Source organism: Amblyomma mixtum, chromosome 1 (genome assembly GCF_055824585.1).
Source record: "Amblyomma mixtum isolate Tamu chromosome 1, ASM5582458v1, whole genome shotgun sequence".
NCBI lineage: Eukaryota > Metazoa > Arthropoda > Arachnida > Ixodida > Ixodidae > Amblyomma > Amblyomma mixtum.
Genome location: NC_143012.1, coordinates 198,977,480 through 198,998,411, shown reverse-complemented (window position 1 = coordinate 198,998,411; position 20,932 = coordinate 198,977,480). Strand labels below are relative to the sequence as shown.

The following is a 20,932-nucleotide window of genomic DNA, read 5'->3' as shown; positions in this document are numbered from 1 at the left end:
GTGCAGACTCCCAGTTATGCACTTCCTGACGAACTGGACTTGTCACGGCTTGTTTAATCTTGGCGGTTTTCTCACTATCAAAGGTGACATCCCAGCCAGCAGCTGACAGATTTATCTTCCAACACGAGTGCCAAGAATTATAGCTGTTCTAGGGCTTAATTTTGCCCTCTACTAAAATGCGTCAAACTAGCAACGCCGAAGTGTTGAAAAAGGCAATATGTATAATGTATCAGCTACCAATTAATGTTTAGTGCTGCCAGGTTTTGGATTTCTAATTGTGCGAAAACCATTTTCAGTTTTTTTTGTGTTAGAATGCGATCCAATTTTTTTATTTTTTTTTTCAGACGTAAAACCCCCGCCAGCCTCGGATTCTCCAAGTGAGTACTGGTGTTTAAGGACGTTTGCGCGAAACAATATTGTCAGTACAAAGATCCAACACTCAGAAAGTGCCAGTATACGTTACAACGAAAAGTGTAAAAACACAAAGATGCGAACAAAAATGACATGCAAGCTCTTTTGTCCTTCTTTGTTTTCGTCTTTGTGTTTTTTTGCGCTGTTTCGTGTGATGGATCGCTACCAACTCGCCAAGCTCGCACTACGTCAGTATTCGGTAGCTGCCAAAGTGAAGGCGCTTTCGCTTCCATCCTTAATTACGAGAAGTTGCTAATTTTGGTCACAATAGCAGTATCAATATCGTCAATAATGAATTTTCTTACTTCAGGAATCATGTTACTCTTATTTATCTAGCCACTAAGACCGCGCTTGCAATCCATTATCGCCAAGGCACCGAGGGTGCTTTGGTGTTGCCTGCATTGGTATATTATTGCGTGAGGAATACTGCGCCAGGTTTCGAGCCGTCGCGTTGCTCCCGGCGGTGGCCAGGTCGACCTTTGGCCGCATCGAGGTCAAACAGATGAAGCGCCGTTGCCATAGCAACCGTTTCAGCCGCGCTCCACCAGGCTTAGGCAACTTGCCCGGCGACTTAGGCAACTTGCTTAGGCAACTTGCCCGGTTTAACTAGAGCTAAAACTCAGCTAATTTTTCCTCTCGCTGCCTTCAATTTCAGCTCGGTGCACATTCGAAGACGGAACCATGTGCGGCTGGAAACCGACGGGCGTGTCAGTTAAGTGGGTGCTCAACGATCCGTCCAAGAAGGTCCCCGACTTCCCTCGGTTTGACCACACTGTGAAGGCATACAGAGGTGGGTGTAGTCATGTGCTTAAGAAAATCCTGTTCCGCTTCTGAAACGTTTCAGTGTATTCTCTGTAGTTAAACGGCAAAGGCGATATAAGTTTTCGTAGTCTACTAGGAGTACAAAAAAAGGTAACCTCGGTACTAAATAGGAATCCTCGATTTGCCTTTCATTTGAATAATATGAAGAAAATCTAAAGTGAAAACTTAAGCTTGACTACTGACGAGAGCATTACAGCTAAAACGCATCCCGCTTAAACGTAGTAGCTATATGTGAGGACCATTCAATGAGGCCATGAAAAAAATCCTGTTCAAATTTTTGAAATAAAAAAAAAATTGGCTCTGGCTTAGCTAAGGCCAAGCCTGGACATCTCGAAGCGAAAAGCTCTCGCTGCTTTTCAGCCAACTCCCAAGCTGCCACTTATGGGTCGGTGTTTCTGCGCCGTCAATGGCGAGTGTCACCTGTTCTATGGGCCAGCGCGCCTTATATACCCCTTCTTTCAAATGCGCACTGCGCACTGCTGCGGCGAAAGGTCAAACGGGGGCGAGGAGGAAAAGCGACGGCGCACATGCGCAGTAGCGCGCGGCGGCGGCGAAATGTCAGGCGACGGAGTCAGCGGCGGTGGCGGCGGCCACCTGCGCCGTGCGTGATGTCGCTCGGTTTCGCGCATGCGCAGAAGTGGCAAATCTGGCCTTCGGCTCACGCGAAGCGCGGTGTTGACTAGCCTAGTGAAGCTTTTCGCTTCAAAAAAGAGGTTCCAGTTGCACAAATAAACTCACACCACTCTTGCTGGCGGTGGCTGAGTCCACTAGAGATGACTTCTATATTTCATCTCTATATATATTTTTCATCCCTTGGAAGTACCCGAGAAACGTCAGTGAGAAGGCTTTGGTGTTTTAGAAGTTACTAGGGTCGTATGTCTGGCGACGTCGGCTGATCTGCGAGTTCAGCCGAAAATCGCTGCATACTATAGAGAATTGTGAGCTCGCCTTTTTATTGCGGGAACTAGATTAACACGCTCTTAGCAGTCTTAAATTTCGAATTATTTTTCAGTGGGACCGATTTCTCTATACGATCCAATTAAACCTTCCGAATCCCGATTTTTTTTTTTTATTGAGCGTAGACAGTAGGGAGAAGTCCACCAAAGCGTGGAGTGCTTTTCAGCCAGTGGCGTGGTGGCTTGCCGCTCTGCCATCGGTGGAGTAATACCTAATAATACACGGCGTGATCTTAAAATGTGTGCTGGTTGCTCTCGAAGATCACACGAAAAGTACACATCCATGGATGTCACGGGATTGCGAAACTGGAGCGCGGGGCAGACACGTGAGGTCCGGGAAAAGGGAACTGTGGTTACCGGCACACCGCAAGGAAAGGAGCAAGACGTGCGCTTTCGCCGAAGCAGGAGGCGGGGTGCATCGCCCCGCGGCAGCAGATGAGTAGGAAACATAGTCCGATTGCTTCGGGCATGTTTTTTTCGGCTATATATTTTATGAAACACAAATATGTACGGCTTTATCGAACTAGTACTCACGTCGTTTCGAAAAAAAGAGCAATGGAAATTACTTTAGCTGTCTTCACGGTTTTCACTTGTCAGAAGCAAGGCGTGGGGTCGAGTCTAGCGAAAGCAAAAAGCGCAAGTGTGTTTTTGCTCCCGTGGACTTAATTGCGGCTGCGTCCTCTGAAACTGGAACTATTTATGCATGGAAACTAAAACAAAATATAATTGGAAAATAAGTGCCAGAACGCTCTTTAGTGCACCTTTAATATATAAAAATCTGCGCTTACAAGAAATGGCGCGAGAAATTGGATACGTTCTAGGGCCCACCACGGATTCCAAAAAATCTACCTCTCGGCAACGTTTCTTCAGTAGCGTGTCATTACGCACGGGCGTAGGTTGTCTCGTGAGCCCACCTATCAGATATTGAACACTGGCGGTAACTGAGATAGAATTTTCCTGAGATTAGAAATCGAGACGGATATTTACTGAACTGACGCAACAGTGAACGCTGTGCGGCGAACCGGCAATGAGGTCTAGAATAATATTTCCCTTGTAGCCCCATAACGGGCACTGGAATAGTTGTTTCCAAACTTGTTTTAATCTAGTCTGCAACAAAATGCTGCCGGCAGGCTATCGAAAAAGCTCGCGATTTTTTTTCACAGTGTCCGAATGCTAGAGTACGGAGCCACTACGACACGTAGATATTTGAAGCAATCATTTCACCTATTTCTTCAGCGCTGATCCCGCTCCAAGAGGGCAATACTTCCTTTTGTTAAAATTTTCGGGAACAGTGGGCTCAGATTACAAATAAAAATTTCGCACCTTCAGAGGTGATTTCTTGTGCAATTTTGGTCGAGTCCTGTTGTATGCTCATTGTGCTCCAACTCTGCTCGCACGGTGTCAGTTATATTCACTCATTGCTGCTGCATGAAATAAGTAAATAGTGTTTGCATTTATCTGGTACGCGTGACATCATGTGCTTCAATACAGTATGTTTCACATGCCAGCACATTTTGCTACCGACACATTTCGGACATTGCGCCTTTTGTACCAGGACTTGATACGGTAAAAAAGCGTCCACAAGCTTGCACGGAGCGCCTGAAGGGTTCATGCTTACAGTTAGGAGGTTAACAACAGCATCTAAAATTGGGTGGCAGGCGCTGATGAGATTGCATTCAGCTCATAGCTCAGCAATGTGCCAACCTCTACTTTGAAAGACATATGAGGGCCGCGAAATGCGAAGTTTTGATTTAGACTGTCAGTGAGACTATGTGTTGATATCTAGCTGGTGCATCTTTTGTGTTTGCGTGTGCTAGTTTCGGTGGCCGTTTCTCCGCTCTTTTGAGCGTTTTTATGCAGTTTAGAGCTATAGCGCTTCATGTGTCAATGGGAAGGCGAACGCCCCTTTTCAGTGCTGAGCGCTGTTACAAGGGAGTAAATGGACAACAAAACAATAGGTGTCAGCGACGCTGGGAATTTTAATTTGCGATTCTTTTCGCTGTTCTTTTAGCTTTTTTTAAAAGTTGGTGATGGGAAAGTCCCCAAAGGACTGCTAATCTGCTTATTCAAGTTGGCTGCCACTATGAACTAACTTGATGCTACTGTTAAAGGACATACGTTGAGAGGCTGGTTTGCGTCGATTTTTTCGTGTACATTGTTACACGGTTATGCCAAGATTCATACTTCCGGTTCTATTTTAGGGCGTTTTCTTTACGCCTCCAACAACGGAAACAATCTCGCGCCAGCCATCATTGAAAGTCCCGTACTGAACGTCAACACAACCGATGGCGCCTGCCTGAGCCTCTGGCTGTTCACGGTCCACGCAAGGCATAACAAGTGAGTACCAAGAAAAGCTAAGGTGAGAGAAGTGAAAAGAAAGAGAAATCACGAAGGCCAAAACAGTTTGTTACACTGATGAAGGATACGTGTGGACACACACTGTAGCTGCACCACGTGAAATGAATATCTCGCGCCGTATTCCATAGGTTATCCATTTCAAAATGGCCATTTCGCGTGCGTCTGGACCTTTATTATTGGTCACTCAGATATACCCGCAGTACTGCATATTGGCCGAGTTGGTTGACATACATCTTGGAAAATTTTAGCGCGAAAAACACGGACAGAAAGAGTAGACGACACGAGCGCTGACTAAAAACTGGAAGTTTATTCGAAAACACGTAGAAATATAAATGATGAAGGAGCGTTAATTCGTTGCTCCATGTGCTCGCCGGACCTTGACAACACTACGATTGTATACAAGCATGAAAACGTGTTGTGCAGGGAAATTTATGAGGCATACAGTATCGCCAAGGCTCAAAACACGTGCGTGGCCAAACCGTTTATCGCTATACGGGAGAAAGAGGTAGCATATCTGGACAAGTGCTTTGCGCCTTGATAGCAGGGGCTGGCGGTGATTGTTGTGTTTAGTTTTCTTCTTTTGGTTTTTGACCAACGATATTATCGCTCCTTCATCCTTTATATTTCTACGTGTTTTCGAATAAACTTCTAGTTGTTAGTCAGCGCTCGTGTCGGCTACTCTTTCTGTCCATGTTTTTCGCGCTAAAATTTTGCAAGATGCATACCCGCAGCTTTCAATCGTCCGTGGAAAGCGACCCGCACATTGAGTGGAAGGCGACCTGGCCTCACCTTTCGCTGCATATCGCAGACATTCGACACCTTTAGCATACCGTGTACCGTGTTACCGTTCCCGGTACCAGAGTACTGGGAGCCTGCGCGCAACCAATGCGCATGCGCAAATTGCCTTGACGGCGCCAGATGGCGCCACGTACCCGGCAGCTGTGCTCGCGCCCGCAGCATCGGAACCAATCAGTAGTTACTCACCGCCGGTGGACGGGCTCCTGGTACTCCGGTAACGGTAGCGGTAACACGGTACATGGTATGCTAAAGGTGTCTAATGGCAGCCAGCGGGCAGGTCCGGTCACCTGCTGTTCATAGAGCGCTGCGATTCACCTCATTAGTGGCTGCATGTCGCAGTCAATGCCAGCTAATGTGACGTGCGGTCACCAAGCACCGAATGGTCGGGTTTCTTTCCACGCACTCTTCAAAGCCGCGGGTATATTTGAGTGACGAATGAAAGAGGACCAGACGGACGCGAAGTGGCCATTTTAAAATGGATTTTATTATAGGAAACGGCCCCTGATGTTACAACACCTCTTCTGGAAAACATATTTACAACAAAACTCTTCGTTTAAGAAACGAAATTTCTACATAAAGGTCCTAATTAAGGATTTTTAGTTTACTGAGATAGTTCAGTTTCCGGTGTCTGGATTAAGCTAGGGCAGCTTGAACCTTGACCTAGTATGGTGCACTTAAAACAAGCCGCTGTCATTGCTATACATGCGGGACATAGCAAATATTTACAGAGCAACAGGGTCTGTCAATATTTGTGCCTTCATAGAGAGTCTGTCGACTGCGGAGAAAGTTGCTTGTAGTAGTAGTAATGAAAACATTTATTTTTTTTTTCAAAACGAAGAGTTAGGGAGTAGGGGGATGGGGATAGATAGATGTGGAGCTTCAGTGGTCGGTCTTCCCTAGTCCAGGATCCCGTTGGCCTCCGCCGCTGCCTTGGCCCTCGTCACCAGCATAAGCTGAGTGCTCGGGTCGGAGTCAGCCAGGAGGGCCTCCCACTGCTCTAGACTAGGGCTATTTACCTTTGGTAGTAAAGGGCTTTTTCCGCAGCCCCAGGTGGCGTGGTACGTTGTGGCGTAGCCCCCACACCACACGCACTCTTTCGCGTATCTGTTCGGCCACATTTTGTGATACATGGCTCTGCTTGGGTAGGTGTCTGTTTGTAGTCGTCTGAGCGTGGTGGCCTGCTCTCTGTCGAGGATATCCGCCGGAGCCGAGTACTTCTTGCGCGCTCCCAACAACGCCTTCATTGCCTCCCCGTAAGATTCTGGCGTGCTGAAGGGTTCGACCGGCAAACCCGCCCTCCGGTTCGTGAACCCTCGGACAGCGGTGTCTGCCATGAGATTTCCCTCAACCCCAGTGTCAGGGACCCAAATGATGGTGTGTTGAATGCTTGTGTTGTTTGATCCATGTCTCTGTTGTTTTTGTTCGAAGAGGATACTCGCGGCTTTTCGGCCGATCCTTCCATCTCTGTATGCCCTTGCTGCAGCCTGAGAATCCGTCGCTATCCAGTAACTCAGTCCCTGCCGATTGGCTTCAGTCAGGGCTAGAGCTATGGCGATCTCTTCCGCTGCTTGTGTTGTCCTTGTGCACACTGATGCACCAGTAACTATATTCCCATTGGCGTTCACTACTGCTACCGCCCTAGCGTTTTCCTTCGTTCTGTACTTGGACGCGTCAACATACAGAACCATCTGTTCCTTCTTTAGGAACCTGTTCAACTCCAATGATCTCGCCGCCCGTCTTCCTTCGTGGTTCTTGGGGTCCATGTTTCTGGGCACTGGTTTAACCAAGAAAGTGCTCCTAATTTGGCTGTTAATGTCTGTCTTGTCTTCGCCCTCGTCTTCTGCCGGGTATCCTAGCTTGACCAGTAGTGCGCGGCCAGCGGCTGTTCTTTTAAGTCTTTCCATTTGAAATCTGAGCATGGTTTCGCTGTGCTCCTCATAGGTGCCGTACACCCCCATGTTCATCAGCTTCTCTGTCGAGGCGCAGGTCATGACGCCTAAAGCTTGCTTATACGCCCTTCTGATGCATGTTTCCATTTTGTTCTTTTCCCCTTTGTTACGTTGTAGGTACGGAAGAGCGTACGTCATCCTCGGTATGATGAGCGCAGAAGTGATCCGTAACGCATCTCGCTCCTTCACCCCTTTTTTCTTGTTCGTAATCCGGCTTAACATCCTGCATATCTGTTTCGTGGAGTGTTCCAAGAGCTGGATGGTATGGTCCCGTTTGCCTTTCTCCTGCAGCCACATTCCCAAGATGCGAAGCTTATTTGTCCTCCTTACGGGTTGTCCATCTATCTCTAATTCTATCGTTCCCCTGTCCTCTTTATTTTTGTGAAGTCTAATAAATTCTGATTTTTCTGGTGAGCACTGCATCCCGCTAAATAAAGCAAATTGACCGATCTCATCCGCCGCTGTTTGCAATATTTCTTGCTTGTTTCCCGTCGATCCTTTTGTCGTCCACACTGTGATGTCGTCCGCATAAATTGAATGTTCTACATCTTTGATGTTTTTCAGTATCCTAGTTAATCCAATCATTGCTATGTTAAAGAGCAAAGGTGAGATGATGGATCCTTGTGGCGTCCCTCTGTTTGGCGTCGTCTTCTTTTCTGACCTAATGTTGTTGATGCCGATCGTTGCTGTTCTGTTAGACAGGAAGGCCTTTACGTATGCGAAGATCCTCTTCCCACAGTTTGTTGCCGAGAGTTCTGTGAGAATGGCATTGTGGCCGATGTTGTCGAAGGCCCCCTTGAGGTCTACGGCCAAGATTACGCCTTCTCGAGTGCCCGATATTTGTTTTAGTACCGTGTCTCTTAACTGGAGCATCACGTCTTGCGTGGAGAGCCCCGTTCTGAACCCGAACATGGTATCCGGAAACAGACCGTTGTCCTCCATGTAAATGCTCAGTCTAGTCTTGACCACTTTCTCGTATACTCTTTTCGGGGGGTACTGTAGCATACGCTTGAAATGTGCAATTAAAACACGAAATGGCGGTGAATGGTGCGGCTAAGTTTAGCAGTTAGATATGTGTGTGCGGCCAAGCATAAATTCACAACTACTGAAATGACGGAAGAACTTGGTGAGCTATTCGAACGGTCCCAAAAGCTCAAACATAAACCTGGAGACCATTCACCAATCCGATATTAATGGCAAGCTCGCGCGTCGTATACTAACAGAGACAAAATCTCTAAATCGACGCACAATACATTCCGCCTTCACACCGTGTTTCCCTAAAATCTGTGCTATTTCGACGAGACAAATCGACCTGCCTTCGATGCAGCAGTAAAAGTGCTCTGCCTAAATAACTTATCCCGTAAATCAACCGTGCTGACTCATTACATAATGGTTGATATCAATTGAAGTGCACAACTGAAAACCAACAGATTTGGGCAGGCTTTCTTCTTCCTGAAAGTTCACCTGTTTCGGTCTTTCTTCTTTTTTGTGCGCGAAATCCTGGCTCGTGGATCCCTGCAGCTTTAGACTTCGCTATCCTAGGCTATCTTTATTGAGCAGCACGCGTATCACTGATTTGGGCCTTACGTCCATTCTTACCGAAAAACATTCATCACAAGGCGTAAGTAGGGCCTGTATGAACAAGCCTTGCTAAATAATATCAATTCACAGTTGTCTTCGAATATTACCAGGCGCATTAAAGACTTATCTTGTGTCGATACATGACTGCTTATTAAGATCAGGCACTATTCAGGTGTGCGCTCCGTGAGCTGTACTATTATATGCTGGAGCACCAGCTGCCTTCTAAAGAGATGTTTCACTTAAGACTATCAGCAAATTTGTAAAAGGGGATTTTAGAGCAAGAAGACCTCTTTTCTCGACATAGCATTGTTGGCGGCGAAGTGCATCAGAATGCAGAGAAGTTGTGCTAGCAGCAATCTGTTTAAGTATACTGATGAGTACATTTTTAATGCGGTAGCAGTAGAAGCCTAAAAAATATATAATGTCCATAATATTGGCTGTTTTTTGATAGGGATTAACGTCACAGACCACACAAGGTTGGCCAGGTTGCGTGAAAAAAAACATAAAGAAACTGCATAATCCCCAATAGCTGTAGGGAAGTGCCGTCATCAGACCAGAAGTGATGTCATTTTTGGTGAATGCATCAACAGCTTCTAACGTTATCGCATTGCCAATACGTAATTATTTAGCTGTTCCTATGAATTTCTGAAACTCTGACAGTTAGGCTCCTTAATTAAGGAGAGCCTTGTAGCCTACTGCAAGCAATATCCATATGAATTCAGTTTCAAATCAAATCAAATCAAATCGTCTTTATTTTTTCTCTCAACGAGAAAAGGGGGTGACCGGTAAAAACCGCATAACTGCGGCTTGACAAAGCCCGGCCCCCTCTATGTACAGTTTTACAGTAGTGCTCGTACAGATTTTACAGGATTCAATTTCACACTTCATCTGACACACCTAAAATCTGCACCCTACAGAACAAAAACACTCCAAATGAAAGCACATGCAGTTTTAAATACATTCGAAACACACATTTGACAACAGCCGCCGCGGTGGCTCAGTGGCTATGGTGCTCGGCTGCTGGCCCGAAAGATGCGGGTTCGATCCCGGCCGCGGCGGCTGAATTTCTTTGGAGGAGAAATTGGAGTCCCAGGTACTGTGTGATGTCAGTGCACGTTAAAGAACCCCAGGTGGTCGAAATTTCCGGATCCCTCTACTACGGCGTCTCTCATAGCCTTAGTCGCTTTGGGACTTTAAACCCCATTAACAAACCAACATTCGAGAACGCATCAGGTTTTAAGCATAAAAATTTCAAACACACTCGGATTGAAACACGTTCAGTTTAGTAACTTTAAGTTTTTTTAAAATTCTGTGAAAAACGTTACCTTTAGTGGTAGCAGAAATTAGAAAACATTTTACAGCAAAACAAAGCACCAATAAAAAATAAAAGGCACCAAGAAAAACACAAAACGCAATCATACAAGAGAATCATGTGATGTTGTCTGCAAGGAAATATGCATGTAGCGCTTGTAGTGACAATTTTTCCGGGTAGGCACCGATGAGCGCAAGGCTATTAAGAAGAATAGCAGCATGATACGAAATGGACTGGCGACCGCACTCTGTACGACAGTGAGGCACCACCCATGCGTCATTATGGCATGTATTGTAAATGTAAGTGCGGGGGCGAAGGTTTAACAAAGTCAGGATGCTGTGATTGCACGCCGATACGGATGAGCGATATGTACACGCTAGACGGTAAGGGTAAATGCATTCCGTGGGAAGAAGCTTATAGCGCAAGAAGTAATCGGAAGTGTGTGCATGACAAGGGATATTAGCAATAGCACGCAGGGTACGTTTCTGGCAGATTTTAATTTTCTGTATGTTTGCTTTCGATCTAGTTGACTAGACTAAATGGCAGTAGTTAAGTGTCGACAAAAATAGTGCGTTATAAATTAAGCGTTTAACTGCTGTTGGCAAGAAGTCGCGGTGTCTATTTAGTATCCCGCAAACCTTATTAAGTTTGTTGCAAAGCGCATCAACATGCTTGTTCCAAGTTAGAGTTTCCGATAATGTTACGCCAAGAGTCTTAATTTCATTAACAATGCATACCTCTTCGCAGTCTAAAAGAATTTTGCTCTTGATGTTTACCTTCGTGTTCTTAGTACGGAAAAGAATAGCTTGAGTTTTTTTGGTATTCAACCGCAGGTAATTTCTTTGCGACCAGACTCTATCTAATGACTCCCCATCTGAATTAATGAGAATCAACAAGATCAAACCCTTAGAGTACTGGAGAAAGCTAGCAAGAATTAAATTCCTCTTTAAACTCTACCATTCTCAGTTCCATCTTGACCCTTCATTGTATGTGAAACCTTCAACAACTAGAGTAACAAGGCATTGCCATCCGCATAAATTATCTCCTTTGTTTGCCCGCACCAATAACTTTAAATATTCTTTCTTTCCTGGAACTATAGCAGAATGGAACAACCTACCCCCTCATGTGTTTGTACCCGAAAATGTGCTTTCCGCCATTGAACAAGTACTTGACCGTTAACTATTGTTTGTTTTTTGTTGCGACTTGTTTTATTTTCATGCTCCGTATCGCTTCTACTGCATTCTGCTGTTGGCGTCGTCTTCTGCTGGTCGTCGGAGTTCTCTGTATGTTTATCCCACTCCTGCTCGGGCCTTAACGGCCTGCAGTATTGTATAAATAAAAATAAATAAATAAATAATGATAACGCGTGATTTGCCGAGGAGACTATATCATCAGTATTTGCCCCTCTGAAAAACATAGCAGTATCATCCGCGTACCCAACCCATGTAGCTGTGTTTAGAAGAGAAAAAATGTCGTTAATATAAGCAACAAATAGCAGAGGTCCAAGAATACTCCCTTGCGGTACGCCGGAAGTGATGGTTCTTATGTCAGAATTGTGATTGTTATGGCTGACATACTGGGACCTGTTTTGAAGGTATGAGGAAAGGAGAAGATTTGCACTCCCGCGTATTCCGTAATGCTGCAGCTTAGACAATAAGGTTACATGATGTACGCAGTCAAATGCTTTCGTGAAATCAATATACAGTCCTAGTACAAGTTCCTTGCGTTCAAAAGCGTCAATAATGAATTCTTTTTCTATTAATAGTGCGAATTCTGTGGGTTTGCCTTTCAGGAAGCCATACTGGTGCGGCGAGATAATTGAGAATTTGTTTAAGAAAAATCGTCATTCCCGTCGCTGCCGCAGGGCAACCAGTTTTGGGCCCGCACATGGTGGAAACCGAAGCCACGTGACCAGAAAGAGCGCTCGTCACGCCTACGAGCGCGCATCACGCATCGACGCACCTGTCACTTGCTTTCTGCTCGCTCTTCTCTGCCAGTCGCACACTGCGGGAAGAGCACGTGACACCCGCCTGGCTGAAGACACGCGCTCTTATAGGCGCGGCTGACACCCCTTCTGGTCGGGTGGTCTAGCTTTTACCCGCGTGTGGCCGCTGGATTTAAGGCAGGCTATAAGCATCTGAATAAAATAAAAATAAATAAGGGCCCTTAGAGTAGTATTAAGCAGTTAGCTGTTGAACGAGACTGCTAATTTCGCTCGTGTCAGTGGTGATGAGGTGCTCTACACCACTGAAAACGCTTGCCGAAAAAAGCGGTCTTAAAACTGAAGAAACCTTTTTTTTTAATTATTGTCTTAGGTGAAACACCCTAAAATGAAAACACAGGGAGTAAAAAACGGCTTCGTGAAACGCCAAGAGCACTCAAGGAGAAATAAGCCCAGTGCATTTTTTTGTCACAGCGCTCACAGCCGTTGTATTATACTGCCAGGACGAATGAATTTCGTATTTACCAATGTGCTCCCTACTCCACAGCTGAAAAAGCAGGGCTATTTCCACTCCTCTTGCAGTATCTTACCGGTACTCACCTATGGGGCAGAAAAGTGGAGGCTAACAACGAGGGTTCAGCTTAAGTTAAGGACAACGCAGTGAGCTATTGAAAGAAAAATTATTGGTGTAACGTTATGAGACCGAAAGCAAGCGGAGTGGGTGAGGGAGCAAACCCGCGTTAATGACATAGTAGTCGATATCAAGAGGGAGCAATGGGCATAGGCAAGACATGTAATGCGAAGGCAAGACAACCGCTAGTACTTAAGGGTAAGGGAGTGGATTCCAAGAGAAGGCAAACGTAGCAGGGGGCGGCAGAAAGTTAGGTGGGCGAATGAGATTAAGAAGTTTGCGGGAATACGGTGGCCGCAGCTGGCAAAGGACAGGGTTAATTGGAGAAACCTGGGAGAAGCCTTTGCAGTGCAGTGGGCATAGTCAGGCTGATGATGATGATGCAGTTTAACGTGTAAAGGACAGCAGGCGAAGTCATAACAAACGAAAAGAAATTAGAAGATGTTCACAGTGTGTGACTATTGTCTTCAGCATATTGGTTTATGCCTAACTAACGACATGTGTGCCGCAGCTTCGCCGTGTTCGCAGATGGACAAGCCATATTCCACACCAATGCTCGCTCCAGCCACCGTTGGGAACACGTGTTGGTCGACTTCAGGAGTACAGAAAATTTCAAGGTGCGTGTTAGACGAAAATGGTTCGTTGTTGGATCTTTTCCCGCGACACATAAAAAAAAAATGTCACCGTTGGCCGTGTAATAGAACTTATTGGCCCATTTATTTTTCTCCCACTTTATAGTCATGGGCAACTGCCTCAAATTAATGTTGACAGCCAGCAAGAAACGTTGTTCGCTGGTTCTGGTAGAGTTGCCAAAGACAGAAAACAACAGCAGGAGCCGTATTCTATGAGCCCCAATTTTCTGTTGTCAATTCTACGTCCATTGGGTCCGCTGTCAGCGGTCCCTCAGATATACCCGCTGCTTTCAAGCGTGTGGGATTAGCGGGCAATTGGGTGGTTGGCGACGGACCCTTACCATTGGTCGAAATCGGATACAATATGCAACCAATGTTGAGCCTCTATCAACAGCAGGTGACCGGACCTTACAACTGGCTGCCACTGGCCTCGATATGCAGCCAATGGTGAGAACCGGTTGCCAACCACCCATAGCCGGGTCAATTGCCACAGATGCTTGAAAGCCGTGCTTATTTCTAAGCGGTCACGGACACGGGACATAATAGACGCAAAAAGGACAACGGAAAATGAACACCTTATAGATTACGGTCCCAGGTCTTCGCTCAGCTGAAGATTTTCGGTGCAGAGATGCAGTTCGGTGGCACTTGGCACGTGTTTTTCTCTCTGTTTTTCAAGAGCGTTGCGCCATGTTTCTTCACTTCCCCTCATCACGTGGAAATCCTTGAGCTGTTTTAAAACTCTGCGTATGTTATAGACGTTGTTTTCATCTGGCGCCATTTTATCCACCATTAGAAGAAAATACCAAGTGGTGATTTTGTTGCTCAAGGATTTTGCATTTGGGCACTGCATTTGAATTTTTATCGTCCTTTTCGCCCACGTGTTTCGTGCTGTCCCCATTTAAAATAAAAAGACGCTTAATTCGTAAGCAACGTAATCACCGTTTGTTCAAGCGCTTGTCCTGAGTCAGCTGAGCTTTCGTACATGTCTTTCACGCTGTAGCCATTAAAATGTACCACCAACACCACTAGCCTGTTCAGCTATCGTGTTTATCCTCTCTCCCTCTTTTTTTTAAGCATAAAATGCTTTCAGCTCCCGTTGTCGGCAGTGTGGTGACGTCACGCCGAGACCAAAAGCCAACATCCGGGCATTGAAACGAGAACATCCGGGCACCGTACGAGATTTAACGACATTTAACGAGACTATTTAAGCCCTCCTAAAGGGCCGGCATACAAGCGCCGGTAGCTTCGTACCGAACGGTTGGTGGCGTTCCTCCCTTCGTGTACGGTGAGGTTCGGGTGTCCACCGAGATGACAGAAAATTACTGCGCCATTTCCTTTCATCAAAAAGCGTTGCGTTCAAAGGGCAAGGCATCGCGCTGAGCGGGTGGTAGCGTTCCTCCCTTCATGTACGGCGCGGTTCGGGTGTCCACCAAGATGACAGAGAATTACTGCGCCATTTCCCTTCCTCAAAAAGCCATGCGTTCAAAGGGCAAGGCATCCCGCCGAACGGGTGGTGGCGTTCCTTCCTTCCTGTACGGTGCGGTTCGGGTGTCGACCGAGATGACAGAGAATTACAGCGCAATTTCCGTTCCTCAAGAGAGAGAGAAAACTTTATTTACAGAGGAATTCGGGGCACGCCCCAGGGTCCCCGCACGACCCCACTGCACTCAAGTGTTTATGTTCCGAAGGTCCACAACACTGGCAGCACGGCCGGTGGCGATGGTCTGCACGGCCGGGTCCTCCGAGCGCAGCAGGGTCTCCCAGTCCTCCCAGGTCTTGAGGTTCTCTAGGTCCCGCGGGGGAGGGTCCGTTCCTCAAAAAGCGTCGCGTTCAAAGGGCAAGGCATCGCGCCGAACCCGTGGTGGCGTTCCTTGGACTGCCTGGCAGCGCTACAACACGCTGTCGCGTTCCACTCCTAAAGGCAAAGCTTAAGTGTCATTAATTAGCAGTTAACTAGTATTTAGTCATTAATCAGTAATTAGTCACCGATTAGTAATTTTCATTATTTCGTCATAAATTATGTGTGACGTAATCCAGTGGTGACGTCAGGCAAAATGGTGCGGAAAACGCTTTCGCCTCTACGCACCTAGAGCAGTGGAAGGCCCTCCTGGCTGACTCCGACCCGAGCACTCAGCTTATGCTGGTGACGAGGGCCAAGGCAGCGGCGGAGGCCAACGGTATCCTGGACTAGGGAAGACCGACCACTGTAGCTCCACATCTATCTATCCCCATCCCCCTACTCCCTAACTCTTCCTTTTGAAAAAAAAAAAATAAATGTTTTTACTACTACTACTCTACGCACCTTAGACATTTTCCAACGCGCCGCATATGCATTCTTGTCAGGCCTGCGTCTGGTCGTTTCCGCGTGCGCTTCATTTTATGCCCGTAGCATTTCGTGCTTACTCTACTCTCGGTTACGGGAGAGGCAGAGATTTTTTTACTACCAATCAACCTCCAATTTGAAAAGCAAAAACGAATGATAACTGAAGTATGCAACGCACATTATCAACTCGGGACCCTCACTGGTCTCTGCGAATGCCCCAGTAAAATATTCATGATCCGAAGCTTATTAGCCATGTCGTTTTGTACGTTGGTTGTCCAACTGCTTGGTCGACTCTGCGCTTTGCTTCTTTGCTGCTGCAGAACATCCCCTAAGTGGCTTTCTATGGAGTTAAACTTCGCTGTGTCCGCAGCGTTGCCTAGAATTATCAATCAATAGAATACAAATGTGAAGGGTTAGAAGGTATTAAAACGTTTTTATTGAACTCATATCTAGCTTACATACAGGATAGCAACCCTGTGGAGCAAGCTAGAAGAAAACAAACTGGAATATAGATTGCACTTATTTGAATTTCATGTAGGTCATGGGGCTGCATTCTGTCGACAATTTAGGGGGCGCTTGGCGCCATAATTTGGCACACAACCGATGGCACAGCATCCTTGTACCAACAAACCGATGGGCGAGGCATACAATCCGGACCTCAACGCGGAAACTGCGACGCGGATGCCAGAAATGCATTCCGCTATTAAAAAACGGAGTAGACTGGGACAGGAAAATATCCGCCGCAAAATATTTCCAGCTTCGTCCGAAAGCTAAAGGTCGTGATCGCAAAAAGCGATGGTGTTCTGAACAACCACAAACTTTTCTTTGGTGGGAGGTCATGAGTGAAACTAAGACATCATTTCACTGGGCTTCATGGCGGTTCCTGCAGTTTCAGGGGGAGGCCCGAGGCAAAGTCGTGTTGTAATGCAAGAGAAGTCTTGGAAATACTGTGTGCTGTTATGAGTGAACAGGGAGTTATTCTTAACGTTTGCAACTTCGCCAATAATTACGGGAAGTAGGTACTCGGCGAGCTCCAGTATAGATATAAAGTTACCAAAGCGCGCGAGTTGGGCTTGTCTATTATCAGTAAATTCTAGAGTGGTTGAGAAAAAATGTAATTATTTGCCTCGAACGTCTTAGACATCACCTTGTCAATGAATGGGGCTTGAAAACAAAACATTTGCAGATATTTACTTACGCCCTTCCGCTGAAATCTTTGTTTTCGAGCGCTGGCAATCGGTAGGTCTATCCGCAACCTTTTCTTGCGTCAGAATCATCGTGCTCAGCTTTGTGATATCCGCTCAGACCTTGCCGATAGTAAATGCTGCCTGTCGAAGCTTTTCGAGTGTCATTTTAAGCCTATATAACATTAGGATTATTTTCTTGCGGTTTTTTTTTTTCATTCGTCTGGTATCTGTAGCACTTAGATTGGTGGGCTGTCGGAAAATGCAGGTGTGCACTTAGGGGAACGACGGAGAGAAAAGAGAATCAAATTGGAATAACACTGAAAAGTACTCTGCTAGCGCTGAAGCTGGATCATATTGCTATTCAGTGCGCCGACTTAGGTTGGAAGCTATTTTCTTTATTTTGCACAACTTTCTAATCTTGCAGTTTCTCTGAAGGTAATATCAAATCATCATTCCTCACTGTTGTACTGATGAGAACTACACTCGGGATAGTGGTAGCGCTCTCAATGCTGCATCTGCATGGGACGCGACAACGCTACTTTCAATAGGAATAGCGGTGACAGTTGGTACAGAAGGTATGTGCTCTTTGGGGCCAAAAGAAAAACAAAAGCATGTGGTTGAAAAGCGTTCCTACTTTTAAGTGCAGGTTTGCAAAGCATGCTGCCTAGGTTCATGGATCGCAATATCCTGCTGGTACTGCCTTCAAATTCACCGCATCCAGGATACAGATAATACCGCATGAAAGATAATACCGCATGATAATACCGCATGAAATGTACCACCTGAGAACACGAAAAAAACTTGTGCCCATCACTCGGACTAACTACGGGAAACAGAAATTAACTTTCCAGGTACCATTTGTCATCAACCAAACTTCACTAGAACGGGAATTCTCGTCATCAACTAAGGTATTTAAAAAATGTATAAAAAAATATTTGGAAGAGAATCCTATTTAGTTTTGTGGCCGATACTCGCTATAATATATGTTTTTGACTAGTTTTTGTTTCCATGAAAACGTCCTGCGGCATAAAATTTGTATTCAATTCATGCTTGTTTGTGTCATATTGTTGTTATATTTTGTTGTCATTGATGTAATTAATTCATGCTTGTTTATTCATATTGTATTTTATTTGGTGTCATTGATGTACTCAATTCATGCTTGTTTGTGTCATACCGTTGTTATATTATTTAGTTTCTTTGTTTGTCCTGCATAGGCGCTAAAGGTGTGTGCTGCCGCCTGTATCAAAGAGCCAAGGCATAGTCAGGCCTACCGCCTTTTGCTTTGGCTTCCCCTTTCCTTTTATCAAATCCGGATTACGTGTTTTATTTGATAGGAAAACCGGCCACGAAATGCTTGATGGAGATATATGCGGCACCAGTTCGGTTCACAGCGCTCTTATGAAACGGGACATTCGCAAAATACCAAACTCCTGATCGTGTCAGCCTTCCATTGCTCCTTAGAAGATGATATGATGTTTCTAGAAATTCCGAAAAGGTTAGAGATTGAGAAAGTTATCCCAAATATTTACCAGTTTCCTTCTTAGCTAAGTTTTCCTTCCAGTCTTGGTGGAATACCCCAGACGGTTCAATAAGTGAGGTATTGATGCATTCATTCATAAGAAGCGCGGCGTTGTGTACCAGAATTTCGAATCCTCTCGAAGGAAATGGAAGAAGCTTGCACTCATGAGTTGAAGAGAAAACTTAGGAGCATTTAGGTCGCTTGTGTCTGCTCTCGTCTCTACTTGCGTCCATGTTACGTGCCTGATTCTGTGAAAATCAACATGCTAACATACTTGCTTGCGGCGATGAAACTCAGACCTTACATTGCTGGCACTGCGACATGAGACTACAGACGGTATTCATGTGTCCTCACCAGCATCTCCTAAACGCCATATTCATGTGCATGAGTGGTACCCCTTCCGCCATTATCCTGACATCTAACGGGTTACTAATGTAGCCACGCGCGCTGAATCAAGCCTAAATATCAGCATCAACAAACTTTTTTTTTACAGTTCGTTCCTCTTATGGTCATCACGTGCTGCGATCGATAGCGCAGTAATTAGTGTTGGCGAGTACTTCACATCGCAATTGGCATTCTCCTCTGACGAATATGCATGGCATCGTGAGCACTTGTCCAGGGCATATGACCCAGTTTATGACACGATGCTGAATTTTCTCCTCCTTTTTTTATTATTTCATCTCGGCTACTTCTGTATTTATGCGACAGTGGTAGTGCAGCAGGTGGTGCCGTTGGGCAATCCCATGAAGCTGAAACGGTTTTTTTGAGGAAAGCAAATGGTGCAGCATCTGTCTCAAGTCTCGGTGGACACCTGAACCACGCCGTAAGGGAAGGTATAAAGGGAGGAGTGAGAGAACAAAGGAAGAAAGACGTGCCGTAGTGGAGGGCTCGGGAATAACTTCGACCATATGGGCATCTTTAGCTTGCAGTGTCATCGCACAACACACGGGCACCTTAGCGTTTCGCCTGCACTGAAACGCGGCCACCGCAGCCGGATCCCAGCCCGGGAACTCCGGTTAAGTAGCCGAGCGCCCTAACCACTGAGCAACCACGGCGGGTGCAGTCCACTGCAGTTGCACGTTTCAGCGCACGTACAATCACTTACAGCTAAGAATATAGCACCGCGAAATGGTGGGATTCTCAGAAGGAAAAAATTAGCAATTGAAAAGACTGATATTTATGCGCACCTGTTACTCAGAACAGATTCCAAAAGTTCTTATATACTTCTAAATGCCCATTTGTAGATCAAGATACAAGCGTTCTTCGGACGCGGGTTGGTCGCGCTGGATGACATACAACTGGAGTCTGGACGCTGCCCACCGAGAGGTAAGAAAAATCTTGTTTTATATTTTGCAGCCGCAATGCACGTCTGAAACTTGTGCAGCCTCATGCAAACAAAAATATAGGCTAGAAGATTCGAGACCTGTGGTGATAAAGGTGTTTGTGCAGACGCATAGAACACTGAACTAGTAGCACGTTCACTTTAAATACGTGAAGCCTTTTGTAAAAAATAGCACTTCACGCCCGCCTTCGGACCGATCACAGGACCGATCGGTGGCACTCCTGCCCGAACGCTCTTCGTTCCTGGGTTCAGATGTTATAGGTCGATAGGCTGCCTTACCATCTGGGCCTATTGTATCATTTTGCTAATGAAACCGCAGCAGCGACCGAGTGGCTTGAGTATCTACCTCACATGTGCGAGGTGCAACGTTCGCTCTTCAATTTCGCCGAGTACCCACCTTTGAGACAATGCGCACAAGCTTACCCCGGGCCTCATGCTCAGTTTCTGTAGGGTTATGTGCTTAGAAAATGGGTCTTTGAACCAACAATATGTAAAGAAAGATACCTTAGAACATGGAGCTTTTTGAACGCAGGTGCCCTTGCACCATTAAAATGCAAAATCGGTTTGGTTTGGTTTATGGGGTTTAACGTCACAGAGCGACTGAGGCTATGAGAGACGCCGCAGTGACGGGCTCCGGAAATTTCGACCACCTGGGGTTCTTTAACGTGCACTGACATCGCGCAGTACGCGGGCCTCTGGAATTTCTCCTCCAAAGAAATTCTAGCCGCCGCGGCCGGGATCGAACCCGCGTCTTTTCAAATTCAAAATCGTCGTCATCGATTCTAAGCCAATGTTGCCGCACGAATACAAGCGCGATAATCGCGCTACGGCTTCCTTTGCTGCACGTTTCTGCGATCAGACTTCCCTCAACAAAACATGCAGCGCTAACCTGGTCTGGAGCTTAGAAACTGTCTCAGGCATTTCCCATATCCCTGTTATTAACCCTATCCCCTGCCACCCGCGACCACCTCAACCCCGGAGACTTCTTAATCTCATTTAGTTACCTAACTATTTTCCAGCCCCCGCTCTGCTTGCCTTCCATTGGAATCCAATCTGTTACCCTTGACTACTACCGGTTATCTCGCCTTCCCATTGTATGCCCTGCCCAAGCCCAGTTCTTGGCTTCGACTGGACGTAATCAACCCGAGTTTGTTCCCTGAGCAATTCTG

At 46.1% G+C, this 20,932-nt stretch overlaps 1 protein-coding gene across 1 annotated transcript in view; it reads left to right on the top strand.

Moving 5' to 3' along the window:
• Positions 1–20,932, top strand: part of LOC149370514 (MAM and LDL-receptor class A domain-containing protein 2-like) — a 187,835-nt gene that overhangs the window by 87,522 nt on the left and 79,381 nt on the right. The window contains exons 22-26 of the mRNA XM_089577899.1: positions 345–377; positions 1,067–1,201; positions 4,391–4,526; positions 13,272–13,377; positions 19,666–19,747. Of these exons, the coding sequence (XP_089434025.1) occupies positions 345–377; positions 1,067–1,201; positions 4,391–4,526; positions 13,272–13,377; positions 19,666–19,747 (492 nt within the window). The remainder of the gene's footprint in view (positions 1–344; positions 378–1,066; positions 1,202–4,390; positions 4,527–13,271; positions 13,378–19,665; positions 19,748–20,932) is intronic.